Source organism: Neoarius graeffei, chromosome 11, assembly GCF_027579695.1.
Source record: "Neoarius graeffei isolate fNeoGra1 chromosome 11, fNeoGra1.pri, whole genome shotgun sequence".
In the NCBI taxonomy this organism is placed as follows: domain Eukaryota; kingdom Metazoa; phylum Chordata; class Actinopteri; order Siluriformes; family Ariidae; genus Neoarius; species Neoarius graeffei.
The window spans coordinates 59,325,136-59,347,595 of record NC_083579.1 but is presented as its reverse complement, the minus strand read 5'-3'; the positions used below and the strand labels follow the sequence as shown (position 1 = coordinate 59,347,595).

The 22,460-nt window shown below is 38.6% G+C and overlaps 1 protein-coding gene across 2 annotated transcripts in view; it reads right to left on the bottom strand.

Annotated features, from left to right (window-relative positions):
* Positions 1 to 22,460, bottom strand: part of LOC132894488 (neuronal PAS domain-containing protein 3) — a 430,383-nt gene that overhangs the window by 3,009 nt on the left and 404,914 nt on the right. For both annotated transcript variants that reach the window (XM_060934362.1, XM_060934363.1), the window contains 5 exons: positions 18,250 to 18,368; positions 14,420 to 14,613; positions 13,453 to 13,559; positions 5,878 to 6,025; positions 5,382 to 5,497 (listed from right to left, as the gene is read on the bottom strand). In XM_060934362.1, the coding sequence (XP_060790345.1) occupies positions 5,382 to 5,497; positions 5,878 to 6,025; positions 13,453 to 13,559; positions 14,420 to 14,613; positions 18,250 to 18,368 (684 nt within the window). The remainder of the gene's footprint in view (positions 1 to 5,381; positions 5,498 to 5,877; positions 6,026 to 13,452; positions 13,560 to 14,419; positions 14,614 to 18,249; positions 18,369 to 22,460) is intronic.

Genomic DNA, 22,460 nt, shown 5'->3' with positions numbered 1-22,460 from the left:
TGGTATGGTCTCTGGACTACATGAGAGCTTCTTAAGCTTTGACTGAGAGCACAGCTAATATGATGAACCTTTTTTTTTTTTTGCTGATTTTATTATACTGTAATAACTGTATTTATTTTTTATTTTATTTAGCCTTTATTTTTCCAGGAAGGTCCCATTGAGATACAATATCTCTTCTGCCAGGGAGTCCTGGCCAAGATAGGTGGCAAATAAAAGTTACAGTAAATACAAAGACCATAACAGAAGACGCACACTAAAATACAACCCCGATTCCAAAAAAGTTGGGACAAAGTACAAATTGTAAATAAAAACGGAATGCAATGATGTGGAAGTTTCAAAATTCCATATTTTATTCAGGATAGAGCATAGATGACATATCAAATGTTTGAACTGAGAAAATGTATCATTTAAAGAGAAAAATTAGGTGATTTTAAATTTCATGACAACACCACATCTCAAAAAAGTTGGGACAAGGCCATGTTTATCACTGTGAGACATCCCCTTTTCTCTTTACAACAGTCTGTAAACGTCTGGGGACTGAGGAGACCAGTTGCTCAAGTTTAGGGATAGAAATGTTAACCCATTCTTGTCTAATGTAGGATTCTAGTTGCTCAACTGTCTTAGGTCTTTTTTGTCGTATCTTCCGTTTTATGATGCGCCAAATGTTTTCTATGGGTGAAAGATCTGGACTGCAGGCTGGCCAGTTCAGTACCCGGACCCTTCTTCTACGCAGCCATGATGCTGTAATTGATGCAGTATGTGGTTTGGCATTGTCATGTTGGAAAATGCAAGGTCTTCCCTGAAAGAGACGTCGTCTGGATGGGATCATATGTTGCTCTAGAACCTGGATATACCTTTCAGCATTGATGGTGTCTTTCCAGATGTGTAAGCTGCCCATGCCACACGCACTAATGCAACCCCATACCATCAGAGATGCAGGCTTCTGAACTGAGCGCTGATAACAACTTGGGTCGTCCTTCTCCTCTTTAGTCCGAATGACACAGAGTCCCTGATTTCCATAAAGAACTTCAAATTTTGATTCGTTTGACCACAGAACAGTTTTCCACTTTAAAACAGTCCATTTTAAATGAGCCTTGGCCCAGAGAAGACGTCTGCGCTTTTGGATCATGTTTAGATACGGCTTCTTCTTTGAACTATAGAGTTTTAGCTGGCAACGGCGGATGGCACGGTGAATTGTGTTCACAGATAATGTTCTCTGGAAATATTCCTGAGCCCATTTTGTGATTTCCAATACAGAAGCATGCCTGTATGTGATGCAGTGCCGTCTAAGGGCCCGAAGATCACGGGCAGCCAGTATGGTTTTCCGGCCTTGACCCTTACCCACAGAGATTCTTCCAGATTATCTGAATCTTTTGATGATATTATGCACTGTAGATGATGATATGTTCAAACTCTTTGCAATTTTACACTGTCGAACTCCTTTCTGATATTGCTCCACTATTTGTCGGCGCAGAATTAGGGGGATTGGTGATCCTCTTCCCATCTTTACTTCTGAGAGCCGCTGCCACTCCAAGATGCTCTTTTTATACCCAGTCATGTTAATGACCTATTGCCAATTGACCTAATGAGTTGCAATTTGGTCCTCCAGCTGTTCCTTTTTTGTACCTTTAACTTTTCCAGCCTCTTATTGCCCCTGTCCCAACTTTTTTGAGATGTGTTGCTGTCATGAAATTTCAAATGAGCCAATATTTGCCATGAAATTTCAAAATGTCTCACTTTCGACATTTGATATGTTGTCTATGTTTTGTTGTGAGTACAATATCAGTTTTTGAGATTTGTAAATTATTGCATTCCATTTTTATTTACAATTTGTACTTTGTCCCAACTTTTTTGGAATCGGGTTTTTTTTTTTTGTGTGTGTGTGTGTGTATATATATGGGCGGCACGGTGGTGTAGTGGTTAGCGCTGTCGGCTCACAGCAAGAAGGTCCGGGTTCGAGCCCCGTGGCCGGCGAGGGTCTTTCTGTGCGGAGTTTGCATGTTCTCCCCGTGTCCGCGTGGGTTTCCTCCGGGTGCTCCGGTTTCCCCCACAGTCCAAAGACATGCAGGTTAGGTTAACTGGTGACTCTAAATTGACCGTAGGTGTGAATATGAGTGTGAATGGTTGTCTGTGTATATGTGTCAGCCCTGTGATGACCTGGTGACTTGTCCAGGGTGTACCCCGCTTTTCGCCCATAGTCAGCTGGAATAGGCTCCAGCTTGCCTGCGACCCTGTAGAACAGGATAAAGCGGCTAGAGATAATGAGATGATATATATATTCCCTCCTGAGAACCAACCCATAGACTTGTGTCCTCTGTAATTTACATTTGTTTTACGTGCACACCCTCTTACTATTCACTTGAATCCTGGTGTCTTGTAAAGAGTACATCCTGGGCTTTCCAATGATATATCATGTGAATAGGAGGGTTGCTGGGAAATTCCTAGTAAGGAAATCACAACAAAAGAGAAACTGAGAGACACATTTTTTTCTTGGTTCCCAGGAGGATATATATAAGTCCTTCCCACACCATGTGGCACATAGGGCGGCGCTGATCTCTGTTTCTGTAGCCCTCAGCCTCTCGCCTATTACATAGCTAGGGTTACAGCTTTTTTGGAATCGGGGTTGTAAAACATTCAGTTAAAAGAAAACAGAGAATAAAGAGAAAACATAGAGGAGGGTACAGTTAAGATGTGTTAAGAAACCAGAGAAGCTAGGTTAGAAACAATGACATTGTTCTGTAATAGTTGTTTTTAAAAGGTTTTTAAATACATTAAGAGAGGGTGATAACTCAAGATTTAGTAGGTTCTGAAGTTCATTCCAGGCATATGGTGCAAATGAGCTCAAGGCAGTTTTGCGCAATACTGTTCGTGTTGTTGGGATGTTCAAAATTATTTTATTTGATGACCTTGTGCTATAAGCACTGGTTTGACGTGACAACAGATTACTGATATAGGGTGGTAATTTACCAATCAATGCTTTAACTATGAAAATCAGAACATGACTTTTCCTTCTCAGCGACAGTGATGTCCTTTGAACCATTTCATACAATTTACAATGGTGTGTTCTTGCTTTTGCGTCTGTCACAAAACGTAAAGCAGCATGATACACTAGGTACAGTGGTGCTTGAAAGTTTGTGAACCCTTTAGAATTTTCTATATTTCTGCATAAATATGACCTAAAACATCATCAGATTTTCACACAAGTCGTAAAAGTAGATAAAGAGAACCCAGTTAAACAAATGAGACAAAAATATTATACTTGGCCATTTATTTATTGAGGAAAATGATCCAATATTATATATCTGTGAGTGGCAAAAGTATGTGAACCTTTGCTTTCAGTATCTTGTGTGACCCCCTTGTGCAGCAATAACTGCAACTAAACGTTTCCGGTAACTGTTGATCAGTCCTGTACACCGGCTTGGAGGAATTTTAGCCCATTCTTCCCTACAGAACAGCTTCAACTCTGGGATGTTGGTGGGTTTCCTCACATGAACTGCTCGCTTCAGGTCCTTCCACAACATTTTGATTGGATTAAGGTCAGGACTTTGACTTGGCCATTCCAAAACATTAACTTTATTCTACTTTAACCATTCTTTGGTAGAACGATTTATGTGCTTAGGGTCGTTGTCTGCTGCATGACCCACCTTCTCTCGAGATTCAGTTCATGGACAGATGTCCTGACATTTTCCTTTTGAATTCGCTGGTATAATTCAGAATTTATTGTTCCATCAATGATGGCAAGCCGTCCTGGCCCAGATGCAGCAAAACAGGCCCAAACCATGATACTACCACCACCATGTTTCACAGATGGGATGAGGTTCTTATGCTGGAATGCAGTGTTTTCCTTTCTCCAAACATAACACTTCTCATTTAAACCAAAACGTTATATTTTGGTCTCATCCGTCCACAAAACATTTTTCCAATAGCCTTCTGGCTTGTCCACGTGATCTTTAGCAAACTGCAGATGAGCAGCAATGTTCTTTTTGGAGAGCAGTGGCTTTCTCCTTGCAACCCTGCCATGCACACCATTGTTGTTCAGTGTTTTCCTGATGGTGGACTCATGAACATTAACATTAGCCAAATGTGAGAAAGGCCTTCAGTTGCTTAGAAGTTACCCTGAGGTCTTTTGTGACCTCGCTGACTATTACACGCCTTGCTCTTGGAGTGATCTTTGTTGGTCGACCACTCCTGGGGAGGGTAACAATGGTCTTGAATTTCCTCCATTTGTACACAATCTGTCTGACTGTGGATTGGTGGAGTCTAAACTTTAGAGATGGTTTTGTAACCTTTTCCAGCCTGATGAGCATCAACAACGCTTTTTCTGATTTCCTTAGAAATCTCCTTTGTTCGTGCCATGATACACTTCCACAAACATGTGTTGTGAAGATCAGACTTTGATAGATCCCTGTTCTTTAAATAAAACAGGGTGCCCACTCACACCTGATTGTCATCCCATTGATTGAAAACACCTGACTCTAATTTCACCTTCAAATTAACTGCTAATCCTAGAGGTTCACATACTTTTGCCACTCACAGATATGTAATATTGGATCATTTTCCTCAATAAATAAATGACCAAGTACAATATTTTTGTCTCATTTGTTTAACTGGGTTCTCTTTATCTACTTTTAGGACTTGTGTGAAAATCTGATGATGTTTTAGGTCATATTTATGCAGAAATATAGAAAATTCTAAAGGGTTCACAAACTTTCGAGGACCACTGTACATCCAACTTTTTCAAAAATGAAATAGGAGCATGCATATATATTATATCACCATAATCTAAAATTGGTAGAAATGTACTTTGTTCCAATTTCAATCTAACAGCAAAAGGAAAACATTTTTTTCAGCCAAAAATAAAAACTTAACTTTGGTCTGAGCTTTTCTAGAAGGTTATCAATATGAATTCCAAAGTTTAGCTTTTCATCAAGCCATACCCCTAAATATTTATAAGAATTTACCCTCTCTAAATGAGTGCCATCTAGTGTTGAAATTATAAAATTAGTAAGTGATGAGCGAGAACGTGTAAAAATCATGAATTTTGTCTTTTTGGCATTTAGTACCAGTCTCAAATTAATTAGGGAACTTTGTAGCAGGCTAAAGGCAGACTGTAATGCATCTATTGCTGTCTGTAACGACGATGCCGTGGTGCAGACAATTGTATCATCAGCATAGAGGTGTACCTTTGTTGGGTCTAAACCTACACCAAGGTTATTTATATAGATAGTGAATAAGACAGGCCCCAGGACTGATCCCTGCGGCACACCTGTCTTCACTTCTAGAGGTGCAGAATCATAATTAGCTACGGATACATAGATATTTGTATGTTATCAGTTCACAGTATGTGCATAATCCAGATTTGAAGTAATAGTGTACTGTACCAGAGTTGTCCTTCGAGTCAGATTCTGAGTCAGACGTTTCTGAGGACTCTGAGGCTTTCTCTGGCAGATTCGGAAGCTGTGTGATATCCATGGGTGTGTCTTTGTATTCCGGATTACTAACCGCAAAAAAAAAAAAAAAAGAGAGAGAAAGAGAGAGTGAGAGAGAAGAGAATTATTCACAGAGCTGAGCTGTTTTCCAGTAGTCTGGTGGAAGGAAGGTGAAATAACCTAGAGTACACTTGCTGCTCCTGAACATTTTTAAACATCCTGATTGATCCAGTGTTCACGAGCGCACATCTCTCTAATGATCTCAGGCTAAGGCGCTGCTTGCACCCGCAAAGGGAGAGGAGATTAAATAGAGGCTTACAGAGATCTATTTATTTGGCTGTTGCTGCCTCGCAATCGCAAATGGAAATCCTCTAGCTTTCTGATGGGAATCGACAAATAAGCGTCACAGTAATTTGGGATAACACTTAACTGAAAGTCTCCTGTTTACCTAAGCACATAGTTGACCCAGATGATATTCTTCTCATTGGCATTCTTGGCGTTGATAGCAATAGTGGCACTGGACTGGATCCAGATATAGCCTCCATTCTTCTGGATCCAGCGATAGTATTTTGTCACACACTGACCTTTATTCATTACTATAAAGAGAGAAGCAAAAAGGGAAGAAAATTATTAGTAACTGTTTACAGACTAACAAGATCTCTGATACATCATGATTTTTTACTGCTGCTCATTTTTTAAATGAAAATATTTAATTATTTAACAATTTTGGAAGTTTTTAATGTCTAATTTTATTGCTAAAGATGTAAAGTGCCAGAGCTAAAGGGCTCTATTGCTTCTGCCATTTTCACATTAGAGCACAGTACCTTCTCTGGCTCAGCAGAGTGCGCTGTGTCTGCTTGCACCGTCTCCTGTGCTATGTCCTTGTCTGAGACTACTACACTGTGTCCTTGTCTGGCAGCAATAAATTTAGCTAAATTAAGTGCTAAATGTTATCTCAACCAATATGTATTAATCATTTTTTTCTGTAAAGGTAAAATGGTCAGGATCAGAATTAAGTCATGAATTTATGTTCTTAGTTTAAATACAGCATTTATTTAAAAAAAAAAGACTGACTTTGAGAGAATTATTTATATGAAAAGATCGGTAATTAAAACTACTACAGACTAATAGCATTGTTTAATAAGCCATTCAAAACAGTACTCATTGACTTAATGTATTGACTGCTTTCTTTGGCAAATGTAAAGGTAACAAATGAAAACCAGATAAGCAAAAATCTGAAACAAATATGTTGTTTATTGACCTGCTGAGTGTGGTTTGTGGACATACCCTTGTTCTAACCTTCACCGTTTCCTCTCTATGGTCCAGAATACTGAAAACCTGAGAAACTAAACTTAATACAGTCTTTCATTTCAGGCAACAAAATTATTTACTCTGTAGCAAATAAAAATGAGTTTAAATTAATCAAAGAGATTTATGTTCGGTTCTCAAAAGCTGCAAAGTAAAATTAAGAAGGGAATCCGGCAATCCGTTTTAAAACTGATTCTGTACATAGTCCAGGTTTGTTCTTCGCGTGGTTCTCTCCTAATGAGCTGGGCTCATCTGCATTGCCGTCAATACACTGCAGCCCTGCCTCTGCCCAGTGTTGCTGCTGTGCAGGTGAGCCTTATTTTTTAGCCCCTTTCACTTACACTGCCATTAAATCAATCAGAACCTGTTTGCGCTATTGATTTAGTGGTAATGAAGCCGCCCCTTCATTCTCTCTCTCTCTCTCTCTCAACCAGAGTCATATCTGCAGCGTTTGGAGGCATTAAAAGGAATACGGCATCTTTAATCTAGCTGTTCTCTCCTGAAGCCTCAGGCTAGCCTGGAGGATGGTCTCTCTCTCTCTCTCTCTCTCTCTCTCTTTCTCTCTATGCTGGGCCTCTGTCCTTCACTTCCGTTTAATCACTTGGATACATTCCATAATAGCAGCTACCTTTCAGATACCCTTTACCCAACATGGCCCCCATTCACAGCGGGAGAGGCAGGGGGAGTCATTGTCACATAAAAGCAAGTCATTTACACCCGTGAAATTGCTTTATGGAAAAGTCCTTGCAGTCCATTGGGGTATTATCGTAAAGACAAGCCTTTTATGAATGAGTGGGAAAGGCACTGGAAAAAGACTCCTGCAGAGCTCCTGTTATCGGGCTGGATGGTGTACTGGAAACAGCTCTTGGCCTGACCTCACCCCGAGCTACGTAAACAACTACATCAGTGTTCTCTTAAAGAAGAAAGGCATGATGTGAAGAAATGATAATGTGAACAGCTACAAATTTTGAAATCTGTTATATTAAGAAAGACACACCTGTATCCTGAAACAGATGAATGAACTAATTTACTGAATGTTATAAATAAAATAAGTAATGGACGAAGACAACTGAACAGAGATGCCTTGATTTTTTTTTTCTTTTACAGGACATTAAACAGCTTTATAACACTTTTAAAGGTTTACCTGTTATAAATCTGTTAATAAAGAAAATGACTATATACTTGGCTGTGCATTTCAGGTGTATTTTTCTGTGCTGCTGCAGACGGGGGAGTCTGTCTTTAAGCTCAATAAGCAGTGAGGGGAGTCTTTCATTAAAGTCAGTTTGAACTAGTCTTCAGAGAGCAGCTCAATGAGTCTGCCTTCAGGCACACAGCTTCCCTCTCCTGGGGTTTCTGCACACTTTTCCCAGCTATCTCTTCCCATCCCCCCTCCTCTGTCTAGGCTGGTAAACACACACACACACACACACACACACACACACACACACACACAGCATTAGAGCATTTACACAGTGTGTAAGATGCTTAGCTGTGTAACGGAAAGCCTTTTGTTAATTTATGGTATGTTGCTCCTGATCCATGGCCGACGCAGATGAGGTCAACTCTGTCACATTACATTTCTGCAGATAGGAAACATCTGCTTACATCAAACACGTTTGATGAGAGCTGATGTTCGTATGCCGGTCCAAACACATCCAGCCATGTTTATTTTGTAACATACAACTGTCTAGAACAAATGAAACAAGAATTTAACACGTTTTTACCAGGGGAGGGAAAGGAAAAAAAACGTTTTCAGCAAGCTCAATAAGATGAAAATGTAATTAACAACCTATAATAATAATAATAATAATAATACAGCTATGTCTGTTAATGACTGCATGAAACATTGGTAAAGTGTCTAGACTGTTTTTGTCTTAAGTGCACCTCCAAGGATGTTATATACGTTTAAAATTTCAAGAGAAAATTTGGACATGAACAGGAGACGAACAGCCACCTTATCATGTTGAGTAGATGGGAGAAGACAGTTTGGGTTGAAGGTTTTCTTTGGCTTTCTCAGAAGAAAAAAAAAATCAATTTCTATGCAGCAAAAAGAGGAAAAGATGGCTCAGTAACATTCATTCAGCACAGGAGTTGGTTGTAAGTAGTGTATCGATGGAAACTACTACAAATATCAGATTTCCTGAAAGCTCTACAGACTAGAAAATAATATTTTAATTACAAAAATTATACAATTATTTATTTTGTTCAAGTACGTGCTTTAAATATTTCTTTATCTTCTTCAACAAGCTTCCAAAAATTCCAACCACTCTTTCTTGTGTAACTGGCATTTTCCCATTATGTTTATGTATTCATATATTCATGCAAGGTGTCACAATATTACCAGCACTGAAAGCAGTGAGAGCTATTTGTAGCATAACACCAGTCAGTCTGCTGATGTGTGTGTGTGTGTGTGTGTGTGTGTGTGTGTGTGTGTGTGTGTGCACGCGCACCCTGGCTGCTCTATTGAGGCAGGATGGGCAGAGAGGTTAGTGGAGAGAGCCACACTCTCTCATTTCCCTTACTCCAGCTGATCTGATGGCCTCATGTGACCTGATGTCATTCTCTGATTGGCAATCAGCAGAGCAGCGGCTGCACTGGGAATGGCTGCCGCTTCTTCAGCACACACTCAGCTCCGCTTGATGAACCCTTCATGCGAACAGTGATGACAGTGATGATCGCTGCCATTAAATGTGTCGAACTAAGCTGGAATGGTCAGTGAGGTTACACATGCAGAGTGCTCTCTAAGTGAGTAAAAACTTTCTTGGCAATTAGGTTCCAGGTTCATCATATTACTGTATTTTGATCAAAATGTACAAAATAGTCTGGAATTAAAACATGCTTCCAATGGGGGAAGCCATGGCCTAATGGGTAGAGAAGCAGCTTTGGGATTAAAAGGTTGCTGGGTTGAGTCCCTGGACCAGCAGGAATGGCTGAAGTGCCTTTGAGCGAGGCATCTAACCCCCAACTACTCCCCAGGCTGCTCTGGGTATGTTGTACGTTGTTCTGGATAACAGCGTCTGCTGAATGCCATTAATGTAATGATTAATTGTATTATTTTGGTCTCTGCAAGGGAATTAACTCTGATCTTGAACTTGCTAAGATTTCAAGTAACCTATTCTAGAAGTTTCTCTATACTACACATGTACATTCTTATGAATTCAGTGTTGTGTAAATACTCTGATATTTATTCTGACAATTAACGTCTGATTTGTAGTAAATCTGCAGTTAAACTGATTTCTCTGTGAGCAGTTGCCGTTTTTTCCTTGACATGATAAAATATAAAGTGAAATACAGTAATATTTTCCCACATCAACTTTGCAAGCTGGACCTTACCATCACTTCCACTTTTATGCTAATTGCCTGCATTGTAATATGTAATAGATGGTTAGACAGACAGTGACAGCTGGAGATTTGCGGTTCTGGGCCGCCTTCAGTCTTCTAACTCTCTCATCAATGCACTCCTCTGTGTTTTCTCTCTGCTGGGTTTCAAATCAAGGCCTAATGGACCCAATCTGGTGCCTTTTTAAGGCAAAGGGACACTGCAGTGCAGCGGTAATTGCACTCTAATTCAGTTGAACTTGCAATATCTAATCAGACAACTCCAAATTCACCCAACAGCCCCAAGGACACTCATCCTCCTCCACAAACACCTAATAAAGTGAGGGATTTATCCCCCCACCCGCACGCCTCATCTCTCACTACTTAAATAATGGCAACGTGCCTGCTACCGAGGCAAGCGTGCATTTACTGTATGAAACGCTACGCTGCTCTCAATGACGTTTTGAATTTCTACTATGATGTGCAGGCAGGAGGAGAGTACAGGAAAAAAGTGCCCTGCCAAAACACACTTAACAGATGATTTAAGATATTCAAAAAGCACGGTCACACCTCCAGGCAGTCAGTAGCCCTCCTGCTGAGAACGATGAAAGTAAACTGCGCCAAAGGTTGCGGAGTCTTTAAAGAGTTTCCTGTGGGGTATTTGCCAAGATAAACACTTCATGGTGTAAAGGTGTTATTAGAATGCATTGGCTATATATGGAGACATGAGGCTTAACCTGAGAGGAGCCCTGAGAAACTCACACACACGACTCTGGTAGAGTTCTTCAGCCCCTTCAAGTTCTGTGTGGCTTGTTGTCATGTTTTTGAGGATTAGAAGCAGCAAGTGAAATGATAAGTCAGAAGTCATAATTTATCCTTATTCTTATTTAAATAATGACGATCATTTCATGATCATTATTACCTCACCCATTATGGAGTAAGCGGGGTGAGGTATTGTTTTCGGTCGGGTTTCTATGTTTTTTTGTTAGCAACATTAAGGGGAAATGGCTGGACCAATCTACACGAAACTTTCAGGATAGATGGGCATTGGTCTGAAATAGAACCTCCAACATTTTGAGGGTCATCCGGTCAAGGTCATGGTGACCAAAAAGGTAAAAAAAAAAAAAGCTCTGAGCTCAGACTGCAGGAGCGTTGCCTCGGAACGACTCCTCCCACAAACACGCTGATTGGATCACTACCTGCCTCATTTGCATATACTATGCTGCCATTGGATGGTTTCTTGGTTCATTTAAATATGCAAAGGAAGGAGATTTGGCCACACCTATTTTTAAAACTCCATTGATAAAAATTTCCCTGCTCTGTTGATTTATTATTACCTCGCCCGCTACAGACTACACTAAAAAATCACTTTCAGACGTGTTTATGCTTATTACAGAGGGAAAGTGCGTTCCACTGAGCTCAAGCACCGGGCCATTTCCAGGAAATAAGAGTTTCGGTCATGGCGACAGCGTGTGTATGTCAGCCTCGGTTCTGAAGTTTCAGTTTCGAAAACTGTAAGAGGTAAGAGTAGAATAATATAAAGTACAGATACTTGCTATGTTTTACTTCTGTGATTTTTAAATTGTTCATTTTTGAATAATGCTTCATTTTTGTGACTACTGCCTCATAGATTATGCTTTATTTACTGTATGGGCATGGTATCAGAAAACAATTTTATTTATAAGCAGTAGCCACATGTAACCATAGGGTACCTATTTTTTTCACGATATCTTCCTTTATATTCATCATAAGTGCTCCCGGGAGAGGTTTATTTTGCCTGGCAACACTTGTTCTTATTTAAATGATGTTTAAAAGTAAATCCTTTGTATTTGAAGGAACAAAAAACATGTCTCATTAAGGTAGAATCATGGTCTGAAGATGACATTCAGTATCGAGCTAGATATATGCTGGCTTTAGTCTGTTTAACTGAAGAATGCTTAAAACTAGTGGTACAACAAATTGGCTGATGAAATTGAACCAATAAATATGAACTGACATCAGCCAATACACAGAGTCTGAATACAGGACTCTTTATAACAGATTGGCATTTTAGCATATATATATATATATATATATATATATATATATATATATATATATATATATATAATGAGTGTTGGTATAGCATCTGTATAAGAAAATGGAAAGAAATTCCTGCTTTCCAAGATACAGTAAAATGTTTATGTGAGGATGTCTAATAAAGCATTAGCGTTTAAATATTGGCCATATCATTAGCTAAATTTATGACCTTCAGGTAAATGCCAAATCTGTCCATCATTATCTTGTAAGGTTTGTTAATGGGAGTCAAAATTTTAATACACGTACAAAATACTGAATTGCAGCCAATACAGTCAAGGAATACAAATAAATAACTGAAAGGCACAGTAGCTTACAGTAGCAATGGTAATGTAATGTTCAGGAAGGATTGGGTCAAGCCTATAATAGAGAGTGCAATAAAATACAGTAAAGTAACGCTTCCTTTACTACAAGCTAAAACTGTGAATTTTAGTCAGTCATTCTTCAATATGTGAATATCAGTTAAGTGGGGTGCACAGTTTTTAGTGTTTAGTTGATATTTGAAGTGTAAGTGCTTTATTTTTGCATTATTATTGTTCACTTGATTAAAAACTCAAGCTGTTGCAATGGTTATGTTTAATAGATCTAACAAAATCTAATGATAAATCGACATTTCTATTAACTTATTTAAGTGGCATTGTATCATTGTAAGGTACTGTCATTGTATCAGTTATTGATCTTGTTGTTCATTATGTAAAATAGCCACAGAACACAATTTTTATACCGAGTCTGAACCAAAGCTTTACAAAGTTGATATTTATAATATGGCTGATATTTAACGACAGTGTAAAAGTCAAGTCAAGTCAAGTTTATTTGTACAGCACTTTTAACAACAGACATTGTCGCAAAATATACACACAGCCTAATACTCAGCCCTTAGAGCACTCGGGGAAAGCAATATGGTACTGATTCCCCTCTTTCATTTCCATAATTTTTAATTAATTTATGTTTTCCCTCTCACACTATTTCTGTCAACTGTTCAACATGACAGTTGCTTTTCTGAAGAACAGACTACTCCCAGAGGAAGTTTTTTTTTTTCTAAACAGTGCTACACGACAGCATTCCATAAAGAAATTAAGCTTTTCATCTACTTATTACAGCTTGTTACACTGACATGACTAGACTGTATTAAAATGGCTATGGAAAATATTGCTTCTGTTTTTTTTTCATGACTGGCGGTGACTCTGAACAGACACTGTTGTGCTCTAGTAGAGCATATAAATAGTGCAAGCATTCATACAAACTCTGTTCAAATAACATCAGCAGAAAATATCTATGAATGATAGTGTTATTACCATTCACAAGGCCTGTAGTTACTTACAGTCTAAATGGCTGTACCGAATGCCCTCCACGTCCTCGGCATGAATAAACTGATAACATCTTTTCCCTATGATGTCCACAGGTGTCAGGTCCATGTAGTCACTAATTCTGGAGGGGAATGAAAATGTGTAATTCAATACGTATTTGTTACGGTGTTACACCAAGGCTAGCAAATCAGTCAAAGGTTCTTTATTGAAACATGTCCATGCAGTAAGCAATCAATGCTTTCCAAATTCTCAAGTGAATTAATAATGGTTGTACTTTAATCTCTACCTATAATTAATACAAATTTAATTCAGTTAAAGCAAAACTAACACATAATAAATCAGATTTTTTTTTTTTGCTCGTGCGTTATGTACTGTATGTTTTTGAATGATATTCAGTATGTCCTTGTCGGTGCAACAGTAAGCACTAGGACACTCAAAGTTGGACTGCTTACAGAAAAAGCTGGGACTCTTAGAGGGTAAGACTGCGATCGAATGGCCATGTTAAAAAAAAAAAAAAAGCTTTGCAACGATTATAACTATGCAATAGACCTGGCCAGATGCCATTCCCTCATAAACATGTTAAGTGAAGAGAGCAGTAAAAAATTCATCAGCCAACAGCCCATTGGGGTGACTTTAATCCTTGAGACATAAATAAAACTAATAAAACTAATAAGACATTCCTTTCAAGCCAGACCAAATTAGGATGTTCTCATTTTGCAGAACAGAAATAGCTTTGATAGTAACAGAGACTTTGAAAGTAAAAATGAAGTCTTTCTGGGCACAGTTTCAAAAGAACGATATAGTTGGTAGGAGCAAATAACAGGCCCTGCACATGTGGTTAAACAAGAAATGAAGCAACTGATGAGAATGAACAATACAATATTCTGAATGTTCATTTTTTAAAGTGGTAAATGTCTAAATCAACACCTCATCAAACTTAATCACATTAATCTTGCACTTCAGAAGGAAGAAGGCCGTTACCTATTTTCACAGTAGACAATGTTGAGGTCCATGTTGACCCGTGTGACGAACATCTGGCAGTCGATGCGAACCTCGTTAATGGTGGGGGGAGGGAGGGCATGAGCCACCACCACCATGCCCATAATCTGATTGGGCACAGTGCGATTGTGTGTTAGTGCCATTCTTATCCTCAGCCTGCCCGTGATGTGGATCACCTTAGAGAAAACAGAGAGGTAGCGCAGAGTGTAACAAAGGCCACAGTGCATAGCATTAAATATATACGCTTTATCTATAAGCAACTGCACTCAGATATCGGGAAGAGAGCTCTTACTGTGAGTAATAATACTACACTGTATGACTAGCCTGGACACAGATAAGACCATATCAACCTGCCAGCTGTTATTAAGCTTCTTCTTCCACCTGACAGAATGGAAGAATACAATAATAATTAAATATTAAAAAGTGCAATGAGGATGGCTTGATTTTTAATAAAAATAATAAAAATATCAAACAACAGTCACTAATCACCTTTGTCTAGAGTTAAACTTTTACAAAGCTTTAAACGCTTCACTTCATTTTGCCCTGAGAGGACACTGACGAGATCGGCAACCCTGTGTTGTTGGGGTTTTTTTTTTTTTTGGAGAGAGGTGTCTATCCATTTTAATTAGTTGGACAAACCAGAGGGGAATTGTTTTGTAGTTTTTTTTTAACTTCTGACACTGGGTTTTCCTGCTTCACCTCTGAGATGTTATTATCATCATTCATATAGACAGATTTGGCCCCCAAATTAATTTGCGTCTCAGGCCATGAGGACTCTTTGATGCTATGCATTGCTCGGCTGGGGAACAGACCAAAACCAAGGACTGAGCAACTGCCACTTTAATGAAGATGAGGCCTCTTCTGAGCCTGGATTTGGAGCTGGAATACACTGCTCCGACATTTGAGAAATCAAAGGCCATCACAAATTAGGGAGCAATTAACAGAGTTTCAAACTTTCCAGGATATGTTACAATCAATTTTATTCCAGTTGGAACTTCATAACTGTTACACATCTTTATTGTTATTGCTTTTACTAGCTCTCTCTCTCATATATATATATATATATATATATATATATATATATATATATATATATATATGCACGCACACACACACACACACACACACACACACACACACACCACACACACACACACACTTTATAAATAAATATTTTATAAATCACACCAAGTATTAAATTTTTTAAATTCTGTTTACTTAGTTTAATGCATTATGTTGTATAAACTGTAAATGTTTAAAATCATAGTGAATGCACACTATAGCCCTCAAGCTTTATTAAATATATATATATATATATATATATATATATATATATATATATATGCGCGCACACACACACACACACACACTTTATAAAGAAATATTTTATAAATCACACCAAGTATTAAATTTTTAAATTCTGTTTACTTAGTTTAATGCATTATGTTGTATAAACTGTAAATGTTTAAAATCATAGTGAATGCACACTATAGCCCTCAAGCTTTATTAAGGATTTCCTGCAAATCACAAACTAAACTGAACAAACCTCCATTAGGTATTGCATACAGAGCGCCAGGCTATACAGACGTGTTACCTTGTCTGCTCTCTGTATAAACAGTTGACTATTTGTTTCTCTGCAGATAACAGCATTACTGTGTGTCTGGGTTATTGACTGTGGGGGACTGATGTTATTTGTCTTTTTTCAATATGTCATGACTGGATGTTCAAAGCCATGCTATATTGGAAATATACAACACATTTTGCTGAATTGCAAATAGAAAGAAGGAACCAGAATCCTCTCATGTTGTAATATATTTTAGAGACCATCATATAGAAGAATATGTAGTGAAATATTTAATTAATGTCAGTCACTTCATTGTGTGATGAGGCACGAGTGGAATTTGTTTTATGAAATGCTCACATCCAAAATTTTAAATATTTAAAGGATGTCTCTGTAGCTGTTGAATATTATAATATGTTTTAAAAAAATGTAAAAAATAAAATAAAATCCAGGGATTTGAGGGCAGCCTGGCTCCAAGATGGCTGTTGTGTGCTTGAGGCACAACACTGCAGCGTGGAACTGGTGTTCAGCTGGTCTGTATTCGTCTGGATGAGTGTGGATGAGACTGAGGGATTGGCATGAAGGGACACTTAACACAGCTATTGCCAACCTTCAATAAGCACAACATAACAAACATAACAGCACGATTTCAGAGACAGAACATGTCTAATTATGAGCTAATATCAAACCCGCATGCATCTCCTCATAAACTGTGTGTCCAGAGAGGAGATCTTTGCAAAATATACATTACCACAACACACACAGTTTCTCACAAAGACGCAGAGCCTTTCAATAAATAAACATTCAAATGTATTAAATATATACAAAATGGAAATAGTCCTTTTAGAAGTCCAAAGGTAGGGGCATCAAAAAGTAAGTTTGAAAATGCAACTTTTGAAGTAATTGCCACAAAGAGTGTGTCGGCATTGAATTGCTGCAGGAGTGCTCTTGGCAAGAACATCTTAAACCCTGGCAAAACATTAAATATGCTCAGGCTGCTAAATCCAAACTGACGCGGCAAGGGCTCGCCATGGCTGCGGTGAGCGGCAGGCGCATAGCATATCTCAATTTAATACAAGCCAACATAACAAAGGGATCAATTTTTATAATTCATGGTCCAGCACACAATGCACCCTCCCTCTCCTCCGTCTCTCTCGCCCTTTGTCCTCCCTCCACCCCCTTACCCCCCATTTGGTGAATATAGAGGAGGTAAACATAAGAAATAAGATTCATCTGTTCTTAGGCATTCTCTAGAGTGCTTCTGAAATGTGATACAGCTCAAATAATGACGTGGAGCTTTTACATGAGTGCATTAAATGAGATGAATCCTGAGATATGCTGAAAAAGGAGATGGGCTTAAGCTGGAAAGGAATTCACTTTGATTTGACCTCCAGAGTGAAGACAGGATATAAGCAGCCATGATGTGCCGCCTAATGTTGGCGTGCCATATGCAAAATTCAGACCTCTGTATTATGTAACAATGTGAGGGTTGACTTAATTCAGAATAAATGTAATAAGAGATGTCCTTGTGTGACTTATAACATCGGTGTGTTTATGAAGGCGAATATTTATGCAGTGGGGTAGCTTCATACTTATTTGCATCAAATCCATGTCCAGACAGATACTGAAGCAAAAAGGGGGGGGGGGGGGGGGGGGGGGGGGGGGGGGGTGAGAAGCTCAGGAGGGAGATGTCTGTCTCTCCATCTATCATTCACATGTATATCCTACTTGCGTAGAGATCTCCACACAAAATTCCCAGAGTGAAACCCCCCCCCCCCCCCCCCCCCCCCCCAAAAAAAAAAAAAAAAAAAAACTAAGGCCTGAGATGTTAAAACACACATGCTAATTAGATAGAAATCAGAGTTTTAAATTTCTTATGCACAAGGTCTCTGATTGGTGGGATTAAAGCCTCAAGAAAAATCCTTTATAAAACACTGTGCTTAATTTTGCAGAAAATACTTAAAATTAACAAGTCAATTAGCACATGTACTGATAAAAACGAAAGACACAAGTCAGAGCTCCTTCTAGTCTGCAGGCCAAAATGTGAGACTCGCTTGTGTAAAATCCATCAGCATATCCCAAAACAGCTCTAATCAAATAAGCCACAGAAGCTGTCAGCACGGAGAACGTAATATATTCAGCCAAACGTCCGCTACACACTGTATTACCACACACAGGGGAGCTGTGATTGAGTGCAAGGAGATTTAGCTGCTCAACTGAAGAGTCTGAAGGCCCCAGGACTCGGTGTTACCTTGTAGCCAGAGGACTTGATGTGGACGCCTCTCTTAGTCAACGTGGACTTCATTCGTATGAAGAAGGAACGCTCCAATGTGTTATCTGGAGAGAGGTGACTCGGACTGCTGGACTCCACTGCAGGAGCAAACACAACAGGGAAAAAAAATCCAATTACTTTACATTACTTGTCCAATATGGTAGTGTGCAGTTAAGCCCTGGAGAGGAGATGATATTAAACAGCTCTGCTGGGTGAGATGGCTTGTAAGAATTCCTCATTGACTTTCTATCATCTAGAACTGGATGTTTAATGGAAGAGCACAACCTTATGAGGAAATATGAAATGTCAATAGAACTTTGACAATGTTTTTTTTTTTATTATGCCCTCTAAAAGCGACAACAGTTGCCTGTTCCAGTGAGATAACTACTTTAAAGGTTTCATGATACCATACAAACACATTTCCTAAAGCGAACATGACATACATCTCTAATGAGCAGATTTAGACAAATCCTTCAGATTAAGTTTAATGTCAAAATACAAACACAAAAGGCTAAGTTGTAAATATATTGCTCATTCCAACTGATGGCTAATACCCAGAATACATAATTTTTGATGATTAGAAAAGCATGCTCAGTTGACAAGTGCAACTTTCTTAAGCGACATTTATCTTATAATTTAACTTTACAATGTTCCACTCACCCCGAATGTAGTTGATCAGCCGAGACATGTTTGGTGTCTGACGTTTACTTCTTTAGTTTTATATTAGGGTTACAAGGCAAACACTGCTAACAAGTGAAGGAAGTCTGTATTATTAAATCTTTCCCATAAACATGTATTGTAAACCTTCAACTTCTCAATTAACACTGTTTAGGACACAGTCTGATTTACCGTCATCTCTAAAAGTTAACACATCTAACCATTATGGAAGCAGCTATCTTGAACAACTGAATTTTTCCCCGCTTTTGCCACCCCAGGCCACAGCCCTTGAAAGTTTCAAGACAAAACTGTACCAAAAGTGGAAATAATGTGTATTATAAGGGCCCGGTCCCACAACACCGATAACTATAACTATACCTATAACTACAACTATGACTATACCTACGCCTGAATTTAGTTCCAGTCTGGAGCAGTCACACCACAACTATAATCCCGACTATAATATCGGTTGGTCCTGACACTCAGGTAAATAAATGCATGCAACTTAGAGATAGTCATGGAAGTTTTTTCCAAGTAGTAGCACATTATTCCGGGTCATACTGTACAGCTTGGACTTCAAAACAACCCATGCACACACTCCGGTGGTTGATATAATGCGGATAGGTCACGGACTACGGAAATATAATAAAAAAGGATACAAAATACAGAGTGGTTATGGATTTTAATACGGATGCATCACAGATGCTAATAATTAACAGATTGGTCACGGACGTTTCAGTATATTACAGATTGGTTATGGATTTCATACAGATGATGCATCACGGATAAAAAGTTAAGAAGTCTAAAACAATTAAATGTTTGGACTGCCGAAGTTCATAATTAAAATATCTTACCTGCATTTATATGTTTACTTTATTAACTTACTATTGATATTTCATGGAAAAATCACATCTGTGAATAAAAGATCTGTACTTTGTATTATACTTTTTTATTTTCAGTGAATCCGTATTCTGTGACTTCATGATGCAACAAGGATGTACAAAGATGCCTGGGGAAAATAGCACGTGCTTGGACAATGTCACATGTAAACGATTACCTCATTGGTCAGATGTTTTATCGGATCAGGTCCAGGCCTGGAAAAATCGCTCCAGAAGCAATCTTACCGATACGGATGCGGATAAACCCAGGCCTGGGCTATAGGGATCGTTATCGGTCTGATGTGACCACCAACCATATAAATTGCAGGGGACCGATTTATTTATAGTTAGTGTTATAGTTGTAGTTATAGTTCTCAGTATTGTGGGACTGGGCCTTAATGCAGTTCAATTTTGAACTTAAATCTGTATATAAAGACAAATTATTAATAAGTGTCATTTGAAACAAGTAGATGAAGTATCTTAATGGAGATGAAAAAATATTTTGGATGGGATAGATTTATTACTTGTGGACTTCTACATTAGCTTCTTCAAAACTCTGATTAACATAACTACCGGTATAGGCATGATTCTCCCATTTGTACGCAAGTCCTTTTTTGCATGCTTCCAGTTACGCACATTTCAGTTACACATCATTTTCCCTTACATGCTCCAATCACGCCCACAGCGCTTAACTTCAAAATGAAAGAAGTGTGATTTATTTAAAATAGAAGTAGGCTAAGTCACAACCTCATGTATTTTGGCTGTCGGGAAAATGTGGAACGTGGACTTTTGCATTTACAATGTGAATGTCATTGAAATAAATTCAAACCATAAACCAGACAGATTCTGAAAATATATGCAAAGGGAGAGCTTAGCTACGTTATGAATCACCTCAAAGGAAGGCATTAGTTTCTATGTATGTCATAAACTCAAAAATAAAGTAAATGTACCTAACGACATGTGTACTGGGCCTAATCGCATGCTGGTGATTACTGTGGCTGGAAAGCTATTCATCCAGGAGTCTGCACAGGTGGATGATGGCTTCACAGTCGAGATGAAATTGCTGGATGCACTGCGCATCAGTGAGCCCCAGTATATCCACACGAGGTTGGAATACTCGCGGCTGTCTTCTTTGTGCTTGACGAGTTCTTCTCCGTCTTTCCCAATTTCTCATAAGCAGAAGCAAATGCAGTGCAGGTATTTTGGTTTAGGATGCCAGAGGCAGACCAGAAGGCTGGTCCTATTTATACTCATTTTAACTGATATTTCTGGGTTGGTTTTTTTTTTCTCTAATTGACCTAATTATTTACCCCTGTTTGTTCACAACACCGTGTGATGCAGAACGTTTTTCCTCCTGTTTCACAATGTGATATAGGGTTACAAGATATGTGATTGTAGTTTAAAACAAATGACACCCAGATTTAGGAATTTTTGAACTTCATATGTACATGTATAATAATGTTAAAACTTAAAAGGCAATCTGGTGTTTTGCCATGTAGTGGCACCTGATTTGCTACAGCCCTCAGAAGCACGCAGCTGAGAAGTGCATAAGTCAAGGGCAGAATATGCATAAGTGGCATTTACAAAAGAAACACCCAAATTTTGGGTTTGCTCCAGCCAAAGCGCAGAACTGCCTTTATGGTGCGCAAGTCATAGATTTAAGCCAAGGAGAGAATACGTGTAGACTGAAAACTGCGTATCTGTGCACTTTTTTTTTTAAACTTAAGCACATGGGAGACTCTGAACCTTATACCCATACAGTATTTTCACTTTAACATGTTAAAATTAGCCACCGTTTCTAATCTAATTAACCATGACTTTTTTTTGTTCCTCAGATGAAGGCTTACAGTGTTAACAATGAGATGTTTCAGTGTTCAGACTGAAACACTTTGCATATCAGACAGAGAGCTCAGGAGACAGAATACAAGCGTTTGGACAGAACTGGGAGCCTTGTGTGGAATAAGATTACTAAGAGACACAAGGAGCAAATCCAATGCACTCGATATGACAAAAGTGTAGGAGCATTGCTTTAGAAATAGAGACACTCACAGAGCGGGAGAACATCGTTTCTCTCTTTTTTACACTTGCAACATGGTAATGGTCTCTTTTTCTGTTTCTCTCTCTCTTTTCGCTTTCCCTTTCTCCCTCTTAAAATCCTCTGCCTCTTTTTTGCTGTCTGAAAAGGAAGAAATGCTTTCTCTCGTGAATCTGTTTTTCTCTTCCTGACTGAGGAGGAATGCCATCTCTCTCTCTCTCTCTCTCTCTCTCTCTCTCTCTCATGAAGCTGTGATTCTCTTTCCTTCTAAGGATGTGAATTAAATGACATTTAAAATCTAACTAGTCCTTTATCACTCTGGGGAAAAGGCAGAGCCATGTTATATTTAGTCATTTCATTTCTTCTGATTAAATATGAATTACTATGAAATTTTTCTCATCATCTAACACAGCAGAATACGCCAACTGCTTTTTAATACACTACATAAGCACAAACTTCAGCTCTAAGAGTTTAATTCGCCTCTCTAATCCAATCACATCAACCTTATTTCTCTTATCAGAGATTCCCATTTTGAATTAAATGAGCTCATTAGTTTTAATCAAAGGCAGAGAGATCAAAACTTACACTTAAATGCTTTAGATCAGAGCTGTCAGTCAAGC